The sequence below is a fragment of the Coloeus monedula genome (genome assembly GCF_965178545.1).
Source record: "Coloeus monedula genome assembly, chromosome: 11".
NCBI lineage: Eukaryota > Metazoa > Chordata > Aves > Passeriformes > Corvidae > Coloeus > Coloeus monedula.
The window spans coordinates 13351034-13362871 of NC_138791.1; the positions used below are offsets into that span (position 1 = coordinate 13351034).

Below are 11838 nucleotides of genomic sequence, written 5' to 3' on the forward strand. Positions count from 1 at the left end.
AACAGGGAAGGAAGGATTTTGTCCTGCCTAAAAACAACAGATGCCACAAGAGGCGAAGCCCAGCAGAGTTGAGGCCTTGCGTTAGGGAGGATGAAAGTTTGGTAAGAAAGTTTCACAGATATGTAGGCTTGGCAGAAAGATCTCTGAATGTAGAAACTGAGGATGAGGTAGAAATGGAAGCAAGTTTTGATATAGAGTAAAAAATGTTTTGCTGAAACACTGAGCACTGAATAACTGAGAAGGCAGAGGTTGGAGGTGAGTTGGAAGGAGATTTTTAGGAGTAGGACAAAGGTATGTGACTACAAAGACATGTTTTTCACCAAGTACCTAAGTCTCAAGAAGAACATAAGTAAATAGAAAACATATCTTTACCAAAAAGAGAGATATGGCAGGCAAACAAGATGTAGGAAGAAAAAGAGAGGTCTGAGAATTTTCCATTGTAAGCTTAAATTGTAACTTACTCCTGTGATTGGATAATAATGACTATAATATGGTGATGGTAGTAGCTATGATAGGCTATAGGCAAATGTAAAGGTATTGTGTATGGTGCTTATTGGTTGCTATGTATTAAGATACTCTGCAAAGAAAAGTATATAATGCTTTGTAACTTGAACAGAAAGAGGCTTCAGGTATGCCTACAGCTGGAGCTGGCAGCTGTAGGGCTGGCTCTGGATACCCACTCCCTGAGCTGCTGTAACTTCACCTATGCAATAAACAGCTTTCAAGAGAGCTGCCTGAAGTCCAGACATCCTTCGTGAAACTTTCTCCTATACCTTGCATCTCAAAACTCAACCTATTTTACACAGGTATATAAGAAGTCTAGTACCATATCAGAGCAAAGCAATTGTGCTCAAGATTTTCCTTTTTCCTTAAGTTTCATCTGAAGAAATCTGTATTGGTGACTCTCTCTCCAGATCTCTGCACCTGCACTCACTGAGGGAATACAGTAAATTGGCTTTCCCCTCAAAGGACTGACATCTACACCAGGCAGCCTAAAGAGATCAGGCTGTGGCTTTATAGATCCCTCTTTATGTTCTGGAGAAGGCACTAGGTCAGCACATCACGGTGGCCTGTTCCTCCATTCCTGTATGTTTAGGGAGCATTCCTGCTTATTTCTCATGTGCATGGAATGCCTTTTACTTCCCTCTTCGTTGCTGAAGGTTGTACTGGTTTGGGCTGGGGTGGAGTTAATCTTCACAGGGGCTGCTATGGGGCAGTTTGGGATTTGTGCTGGAAATAGCGTTGACAACTCAGGGATGTTTTCGCTGTTGCTTTGCTGCTCCTCACCCTACCTTGAGGGGGTGGCACAAGGAGCTGGGAAGGGACACAGCTGGAACAGCTGATCCCAACTAACCCAAGGGATATCCCGGACCATGTGGTGTCACTATCAGCATATAGAGCTAAGTGAAGGAGAAGGAAACAGAAGATATGGGAGGAGGAAGGAAAGGAAGGGGTGTTCCAATTGTTACATGTGATAGAACCCTGCTCTCCTGGGGATAGCTGAACACCTGCCTACTCATGGGAAGCAGAGAATGAATTCCTTGTTTTGTTTTGCTCATGCGAGTAGCTTTTGCTTTACCTGTTAAACTGTCTTTATACCAAACGCTGAGTTTTCTTATTTTTATCCTTCCAATTCTCTCTCTCTTCCTGCTGCAGGGAAACAAGCAAGTGGCTGTGTGGTGATTAGTGGTTGACCAAGGTTAAACCATGATAGAGGTCCTCTAAATATAAGGAGTACAAAATGGTTACTTGTGAAATTATGAAATATCTTCTTTAGGTAATAATTATGGATTAATTATATAATTATAATATAATTATATGCCAAGGAATATTAATGTATGTTTCAACAGAAAAATACTATATATTAAGCTCTTCACAGCAAGGAGAAGAGATGACAGATTAACATTGGATCACTGGATCCCCTCTTAGGAGTTGCAATAGGAAGTTCATGCCAGATGCCTCTCAAAAAATATGTCCTGAAGAAAACACATAGTTGTATTACACTGAATAGCACAAAATATCCCAATATGCTGGAAACAATAAGCAATAAATGAAATTTCCAATTGACTTTCCAGCAAATCTATTCTAATTACAAATGGAGATTTTGCATGTATTTCATTACTTATGGTAATTGTGTGATATCTATTATGAATAACCATGTATTCCAATCATCTCTTTTAATTATATTCTGCTGTAAGAGCAAGTCATGCAATACCTTGCCCAGATTTGGTTAACTGTGTGTGTGCTGCAAATCACTTTCTAATGGCTATATTGAGGACAAAAGGTGCACAAACTCTAACAGGAATGGCTTGTAACTGTCATCTCCTTCATTAACCAGAAACTACTTAAATGAGTAAAAAAACCTGAATTTAAATCCAGTTATACACTGAGGAAAAAAAAAATTGGTTTTTCCTCCTTTCTTTTCTAAAGTTCATGGTAATTGGTACCTGAATGCAAAGCTTGTGGTTATCTGCTACTGATGCAGGTACATAAACTTTCTATAGTGTCAAAAGTGCAACAGCAGCAAACACCTCCTTTGTATTTGTTGTCTACCATCCATTTATTTGGGTTTTACTGATGTGATAAGAAGGATATAATTACAGGTTTGTTCAATAACCACAGCAATTACAAATTTGCTCACTACTAGACCAGAAAGCAACTGCTGGACTAAAAGTATTATTATTATTTATAGAATCATAGAACTGTTTAGATTGGGAAAGACCTTTAATCTCATTGAGTCCAACCCTTAACACTCCCAAGGCCACCACTAACCCATGTACCCAAGTGCCACATCTACACATCATTTAAATCCCTCCAGGGATGTGGGCTCCCCCATTGCACTGGGCAGCTGTGCCAGGGCTGGACAACCCTTTTGACAAACACATTTTTCCTAATGTCCAGTCTAACTCCCCCTCAGAACAACTTCAGGCTACTTCCTCTGTCCTATTGCTTGTTCCTTGGGAGAAGACACTGATCTCCACCTCTCTACAACCTCCTTTCAGGTAGTTGTAGCAAGTGATAAGATGAACAGGACTTCACAGTTTTTTAAACAAGAATGCCCATTATTATTTTAAACCTCAAAGGAAACACTCATTTAACATTTTTTGTGTCCTGCCTCAGTTTCCCTGCCACTTTTAATACAAAAGTTTGCTACCACTTAATTTCATATCTTTCCACATTGCTTTACTCTTCTGCTTTTTAAGCTTGACTTCTTCTAACTCCATAGACTGAGGCTTTTCTCACTAAACATTTGTCTAGGTTTCTTGCTATGCTAAAATAAATTCTTTTTACCAGGTATTTCTGTCACCCCAATGACAGAAACCTTAAAGTTACTTTGAAACTACAGTTGTAACATGCTTTGAAAATTGATAATGAGAGTAAACATGATGAAATGGGAGCCCTTCTGCATGTCCCTGGAGCTTGTAAAGACAAGCAGTTCCACTTTTAGAAGACACACATTAGTAACACACCTTCAGACCTGGACAGTGAGTCCCCCTGAAACACACAAAGCGGTAGAGAGGTTCATGCATAATGTGGTTTAAGCCATTTATAAGTTCCAATCAATGATGATGACAAACAGGTGAATGAAAGTGAGTAGACAAAAATGGAACTGGAATTTTTTAGCTGAATTTTAGTATTTGTTAGCAATGTAGTCAAGAAATTTAACTGCATAGATCCAACCTATTATGACACTGCTTACAAGCCCATTTCTCAGAGATCTCATTACTCTCCACACAGTAAGGGCTGAAGGCTGGTTCAACACATGACTAATAAGAGACTGCTCGGCCCTCCACAGCATTGGTAAGATGCAACAGGTTCCAGCCTAGGAGCTACGGCCTCTCCTTTATGTGGCCTTACACAGCTTTTTTAACACCTCTTCCAATGTAGGTTGTGCTACAAGCTGAGAAATTCTTACCACTGATCTGCTGAATACATGTAAATAAGTAATTTAATTGTTAATTTACTCCATTTGCAAATTGGCAAGAAATACTTCTGATTCCATTACTTTCCCTTTTTTTTTCCTTTCTATTTACAATACTGTCACAAAGGATTTAGAATGGGATTTTCATCAATACCAGTATATTAATGCAACTATAACAATCCAAACAGAATTGTATATCCTTATGGTGAAGGACATCCTCTTTCAACAGTGAGCACCTTCCAAGCAAGACAAGATTTGAAGGGAGAGAAAGCATTTTTATCAGACCAAATGAGACAGTTGAACTCCATCCCCACAAATAAGTCATACAGACAAGCTTTTGTGCACAGAGCCCTGAATCTGTTATCTTCAGAAGCAGCATTTCTTAATGTGAGTCAAACACTATCCCTTTGTTTGTAGACTGCAAACAAAATGACTCCAGCCCTGAGATAATTAACTGTCCTCTCTATCATCAGGAAGTTCAAGTGGTTTGCATACACAGAGCGGATCAGTCATTCTTTGGGCTGTTGAGGAGAGCCCTTATCCCAGAAGGGAACTTGACAATACAGCAAAGCTGCTCTGTTGGCTTGGTGCTGCCAAGAGCACAGTCCTACTCCTTGTCCTCTGCACAGCTTAATTTTGCTAAAAATTATTAAGCATAGGAACTGTTTTTCTTACTCTCATTTGTGCAAGTAAACATTATAAGGCATTAATAAATCCTACTTGAGGGATCAGTAAGGAAAAGCCATGGAATGGCTTTATTTGGGATCTGAGGTAAAAAAATTCAGGAGTTTTCACTGATACTCAACAGCTTCAGATACTTACAATTAAAGTAAGTCTGAATCTCCTCTGCATTCCTGATGAAGACATATATTCTATACGTGCCCCCCATTTTCAAATAAGATGCATCATTTATATCTGTTCCTCCCATTCAGGAAGTCTTTTCTGCACCAGCAAAGAAACTGCATCCTCTTCCTAATGCCCTCTTCTTCTAGAATTATTACACATTTTGAAAAATTCATGTAAGCAGTCCAGGCCTTATTGTACCAAACAACATTTTGTGTCTCCATTGTGATTCCATCTCCGACCTAATATTTAAACTACAAAGTCTTTAGCAAACCCCTTTATTTTTAGCTCTTTGCTTAAGAGCTAAAAGGAGCATGTCTGCTCCTTAACATTGTGCTAAACAAACTAATAATAATAGTAATACATAGGAAGCTTCTGTAATGAGCACTAAAGAAAAGATTTCTACTTTCTACTTTCCCACAAGATTAGATATGTCTAACATGTTGTTGCAAACACACAGTGGACATTATTAAAATATGTAGATATAAACTTATATATTCTACAATATAACTGAATTTTATTTTCTTAATCTTAGTTTTATGGTAAATATGAAAACTTATTTAGGCTGAAACCCATAAAATTCATAATTATGGAGCATAAATACAGATATGATAAATGTGTAATGTACAAATAAAATCATAACAGCAGCTCTGTAACTTTATGAAGAATTAAAATTTCATGTACAAGATAAATACCATGGGTTTCAACCAAACTCGTGAGAGAATACTACTGTTCTTTCCAGTGTGCTATCTTCAATGGAAACTGTCAGGTCTGTAACTAAATGAAAAATTACTTTGAAAATATATTAAGTAAAAATACTAATCAAAAGGATTGTTTCTTTTTAACTGCAAAACTTTTAAGGAAAGCATTAGGAAAATATTTGAGGCATTACAGAATACATCAGTCTCAAGCAATACAGCAATTCTGACAGCAGATGACAGGGAGCTCCCAGCCAGACAAACTGTGCAGCAGAGCAGATGCTGTTCTCACATTGCCTGACCCTGGATCCCGTCCCACCCCTGCAGCAGACCCAGAACAATTACACTGCAGCTCGGGGTGTTAGCAAGCCTTGGAAGGGAGCATCTGGTTCAACTAATGTTTTCTCTGCTCATTAATAAAAGGAACAAGCTGCAGTAACTCACAGAACAGCACATGGCCTCAGCAACAAATAATGACCATTAACTCCATGTAGAGATGAAGTTGCCAGAAAAATATCATATGCTTTGGGATTTTATATGTGATCTATTCCCTACAATCAGAATACTTTCTGGTGGGAAAACTTAGATCTCTATGAAAAGGGCAATACAAATAGTCCAGCAAAATTCAGTACATAACAGTTAAACAACCTTCTTTTTATGTTTCTGGTTTTTTTGTGTTTTTTTAATGGAAAAAACTTTTCATAACAATCCCATATGAAAAATTTTTGTAAGGTGTTTATTCTAATTTATTACACACATACATGTGCCCTTAGTAAGGTAGCCAAAGTGTCCACCACAAATTTCTATAAAATTACTTGGCCCAAATAACCCTCAGCTTGCTGTTCCCAGCTGGAAAGACTGTTCCTTTTAATAACCAATTCAATAAACTGCTGAAAAATGCTTTGTATAACATACTATTGCCATAGATCTGCTGTTTGTCATTACATATTGCATTCAATCAATTTACAAATGTTGCTGTGTTCCTTTTGTGCTAGTTCTTCTTACGGCATCCTGAACACAAATCTAAAGATCAATACCTTGTCTACTGGAAAAAAAAAATTGGACATAACTAATGAATAATTTTATTTATAATAAAAAATCCTAGTTTCCAAATGGATTCTGATAATATTGAAATTCTTTTTTCATATTTAACACAAGATGAAAATAGTACCCTGCACAACACCATGAGAAAAGCAGTGATAAAAACCAGTTCATATTTATTGAAGATGTGAGCAAAACTATGTAAAGCTCTGGTGCAGGGCTAAGAAAACATCAGTAAAATGGTAGGTCATTCACAAGGTATTTGTTACCATATTAAAGCACAAAAAGTCCATGTGAAAGAGCAGATGGAATTTGTTTCAAACAGCACCATAGTTCTGCCCTATGGAACTATGGAAGCAGCAAGGCTCTGAATGAAGTACTTCAAGTAAGAAGCCAAGGAGAAGCTGAGCTCATGCTGTTTTCATGAGTTGATTCAGTTCATCTTGTGCCTTTTGTGTGACAGAAACAATGCATTTGCTGACTGTAGACACATCCCTGCACTGCTCCAGCTATTGAATAGCTGCCTCCTCCAAAACAACCACAGAGCTGTTCAAGGGAGCCACAAGTGACTGCTTTTCACAGTCACTCTCTGCAGAGCAGCAAGCTGACAGAACTGAGAGGAAACAAGAACTGTTGTAAAAAAGGGAATGGGTACCTGTATAAGGGTACCGCAGCAAGCTTCCAGAATGCCCAGCTCACCTCCTCACCACTCCCACACTTAGAGCCCAGATGTGCCCTGAATACAGTGTTTGTGTTCCCACCCAGACTCTGCAACAATGCACATTACCATTGTTCTGGCATTACCAGAACAAAATCATGCCATTTCTGTACAAACCAGAAAGTCAGCATAAAAGTACACCCCAAAAAGCAGTATCTCATTAATCGAGACTGTCCCAAATACCACGTGCCTTCCTACTCTGATATCAGACAAGTAGAAGGCAAGAGCAGAGCAGGTACAGACCTCTTATTACTACAGGTATTAAGTGACAATGTCTTCAGACAGCCTGTGGTCAGACACCTCTGAGTCTCAAGCATTTGCCTGCTAGGTGACAGCAAAGGGAGTGGATCTCCTGAGGAAAACAGGCACGAATCCTGCACCCTGACCATCTGCAGCTCTCTGTTTTGTTGCACCTACTGTCACAGACATGTGCATGTTGTAGCTCGCACACTAAAGATTCCAGTTTAATGTCAGATATTCCTTACTCAACAATAAGAACCCAGCACCTTCCAATCCAAGAATCTGCAGTAATCTCTCAAAGAGATCCCAATGCAAACAGGTTCCTGAGTCCATGAACTCTGTGCACCCATTGGGCAGAAGTCTAATGCTGGGAAAAATGAGGCAGCTCTGTCTAGAAACAGCAGAACTCTTTCTGTACCATAAATACTATATTCTTACTCTACCTATTTTTGTTTCTATTAGCACAATTTGCCTTTCAAATGTCAAGCTAAATTCACAGGACTGGCAGCTTGAAATAAACAAAACAAAACTTTGCAATCTGTTAACTGAACAAGCCTGCTTTGGCATTGCTCAAGTCACACTGAATGCCACAAGGCCATTGTGACTGACTTTTTTCCAGAGTATAGTTTTATTTTAAAACTATTACTGCAAATTCATAATTCCAACCCTATGTTCTGTTTCAAGATGGAATTTCAACCATACTAGTTAATTAAAGCCACCACCTGGAGTGAGATGGCTTTCAAACTCATTTCCTTTGTCTCTCTAATTCACATACATTAATATTTTATTTTCTACTGAAAAAAAATGTCACACGTGTGCCAAAGACAAGGCAGATAAAATTATTACAATAAAACAAAGAAAATACACTTGTTACTGCCAGGTCTCAGAATGAATGCTGAATTATACAGACACTTTAAAGACTTAAAACTGCAAATTGCTCCATTTTACATACTGTATTCTAGCCTTTACATCAAGCTCTCTCCTAATTTCTTCTTATTGTAATGAGAAAGGAAAAGGGTTGGGTTTTTATTACCTGAACATTTATTCAATGGAGAAACAAAGACTACATTATATATTACAACACAAGCTATTAAAACAATGTGACACTATAAAATAAGCTGCAATACTCATTATGGTATAACAAAACTAAACCCTGAGCAAATAAATGTATCTGCCAAAAGTCAGCAATAACTACACAACAAGAGTTTAGAATCTTTAATTATTTAAGAAGGAAAGAAGCTTGTAATAATCAAGTTTTATAGGCTCCTTAACTTGTCATTACTAGGTGCTCAGGAAACTTTAAAACAAGAATGCTGTCTGAAATACTCTATTTTTAACAACAGATGCAATTGTTCATTTAACTGATTAGTTCAAAATAATAGTCAAATATTGTTTTTAAAACCTGCACACACAGAACAGATAATAGTTTATTTACTCTCTGATCCAGACAATGCATACAGCAGCTGCTCAGGCACTTACAGGCCCTGCATCACACAGTGACCAATATGACGCTGTCTTTATATAGCTTTGAAAATGGTTTTTGTTATAACAAATCTGTAAATCACCTTGGATTTACATCAGGTATTTCAGAAACTTGAAGATCAGAAAAATTGTTAATTTTATTCATTAAAAGATATTGGTGAGACAGTAGCATTTTAAAAGTTTCTATGAAGTCTATGTATCTTTGCCATGATGTGACTTCTGATACACACAAACACCATTTAAAACAGAGAGAAGTTCAGTATTGAACAATTATAATCTACAGAAGTGATGGGAGGAAAGGAAGGTTCCATATTTCAGAAGAAATACATTTATGGGTTAAAAAAAATAGATATTAAAGTTTATTTGATTTCAAATCATTAAAGAAAAAACATAAACCAACAAAACTAACAAGAAAACTTTCAATAAACTCCAGGCAACAACTTTTTTTTCCCCAACATAGTCAGTCAATTGCCTAACTGAGCTCCTACTAAAATTTTACCGTGAACCTCTATGGAAAAAGTGATCAGTCTTGATTATTTCTGAAAGATAGCACTTTCAGCCACTGAGACCAGCAAAAGTTACAAAGCAGCAGAATTTTGACTGCAATAACACACTATACTACAAAATACATTAAAAAGGTATATTGAGCATCTTATATAATCAAGTTACAATACAATTTCTAACTGGAGAATTTTACTTACAACATGTGGCTCCATATTTTCATCATGAAACGTGTACACTATACAGATGGTTTATTTAATCCCTTCCGAACTAAATTAATCAAAGCAATCTGTCCCACAAAAAAACCCCAAAAGTCTTCAAAGTCTTCATACAGGATTCTACTGGCATTTGACAAATGGTGCACATTTAGCCAGGAAAAGTTGAAAATCCTCCATAAAGAAGTTACCACATCTAAAAATAAGTGACATTATTAACAGCGAAGCAGGATGTGTTATTTAGCATAATATGGAATTTAAACAGTACCGCCTCTGATAGACTTTAAAATGCTTATAGTAGTACCTGGCTGTTTATACATCTTCTGTGGTGAAAAGGTCAATAGAAATTCACCTCGAAGGTCACAGTTGCTAAGCAACTGTTTTCAGCAGTTCTGCAACACTGATCAAGCATCTTCTGATCAAGCATCACTGCCTGGTTTCAGAATAAACCCGTGTCGCATCCTACCTGGCCTTCCAAGCGCCCCGAGCGTCTCCTGCTTTTCCCAGGAGCACAGATACCCATGGAAAGGATACGTCCTGGCACCACTGGCCTGCGGTTCACCAGAGCAAAGGACAGCTCTGTCGTCAGGAACACCATGGAGGGCTTGATGAGGTGCTGCCCAAATCTCAGCATGATGAAAGCTGACCTTCAGGGTCTGAAAGAGACAGTAGTTAAGATAATTAAGGAACTGACTCTGCCTTTCCAAACAACAGGAATAAAACGATCGAATTGCCTAGCCAGCTTCTAACAGAAAGTGCCTCCTGGGCTTACCAAGGCATTGGGTGTTTTGAAATGGTTATTACATCTTTCCTAAAACAATCACTTCTTCGAAGGAGTGGTGAAAAAGGCTTATTTCCAAAGCAAAAATTTTACATTTAATTTTTTTAACCCCTTCTCTCATCATCTTGGCAGGGCTACAAAATTCTAGAGAATGTAATTTCTCCCTCCCATTTTCATTTGTCCTGCATTGTAAACATTTGGGTCATATGTTCTCCGAAAAGCACAAATAGGATTTCACATTCTTTCTGCCACAATGCAAATCTGTGCACACAGGACTTATGAAATAAACCACATTTTCTTAATCTCTCCATTAAATACCTCAACTGAAGAAATACCGGCAAATTGATGAAAGTTTATTTAGCCATTTTCCATCCACACTTTCTAGCTTGAGCAACTGGGATGTGAAGATGATCAGTGCTACATTTTCTCTTAGAGGAAGTCAAAGACTTCCACTTCCATTCACTAAAATTTTCTCTTTTCGTGATGAGAATGAAGATCCCTTTTAAATAGCTACCGCACAATTCTAAATGTGTCTATTTTAGGTCTTTAAGCCCTAGAGTATTTAAAGTATTTAATTCAATTCGAAATATCCAAGGTACTGCAGGGTAAAACATGAAGAAATTACAAATTTCATGTGACAATACTTCAGACACATTGGAAGCATTATACTCACATTACCCAGCTTGAACCAAGTGACTAATCAGGAAATTCAGTTTTGTATGTTGCCCGAGATGGGGAAATCTACTGCTACAGTCATGGAAGATCTTTTGTAACAGTTCTTTTCTTGCAAGCTTACTGTGTTCAGTAAGACCTAAACTTGGTTCTTAATCTAAGAGATTTATGCTAGTTTAACATCCCACTTTTACCTGCTCCCATAAAAAAGAAAGTACACAGAACGACCCCCTCTAAGTGCACACACTTTGAAAATGTCTTTGAGAAATACTTGTTCTTCTAAAGGAACTTCTGGCTTTGTAGAGATCTGATTCCACAGAACTTAATTAAATGAAGGGTAGCAGATGCATCTAGCCTGGGTTTACACCAGAAAAACACATATAAATCTTAGTATAAGATACAGTAACAAATCAGATTACTACATTTCATGTAATAAACAATTTCTAAGCAGGCACCATGTCTTGTTTTATTTTTGAAGATCACAGATGAAAGAAAATGCTTGAGCAGACCATGGAAGAGTAGATATTTTAACTATGCCTGTTTCAAAGATTTGAAAAGGTTCTACTTTTTTTTTCCACATAAAGTTAACAGAAGATTAAGTGTCTGAGATGTGTCCCTCAGCACATATTAAACTTGAAACTCGACAATATACAAAAATCAAGTCCCTTTAGCTACTAGAAGAATTGCTTAGCTGAAAAAACACCTACTACCTTGTGCTGATGCTT

At 37.5% G+C, this 11838-nt stretch overlaps 1 protein-coding gene across 2 annotated transcripts in view; it reads right to left on the minus strand.

The window, feature by feature from the left end:
• The window catches only part of FHIT (fragile histidine triad diadenosine triphosphatase), a 407821-nt gene extending 397505 nt beyond the window's left edge, over nt 1-10316 (minus strand). For both annotated transcript variants that reach the window (XM_082289131.1, XM_082289132.1), the window contains exon 1: nt 10195-10316. In XM_082289131.1, coding sequence (XP_082145257.1) covers nt 10195-10294 — 100 coding nt within the window. In that variant the 5' untranslated portion in view covers nt 10295-10316. The remainder of the gene's footprint in view (nt 1-10194) is intronic.
• Nucleotides 10317-11838: the final 1522 nt, after the last annotated feature.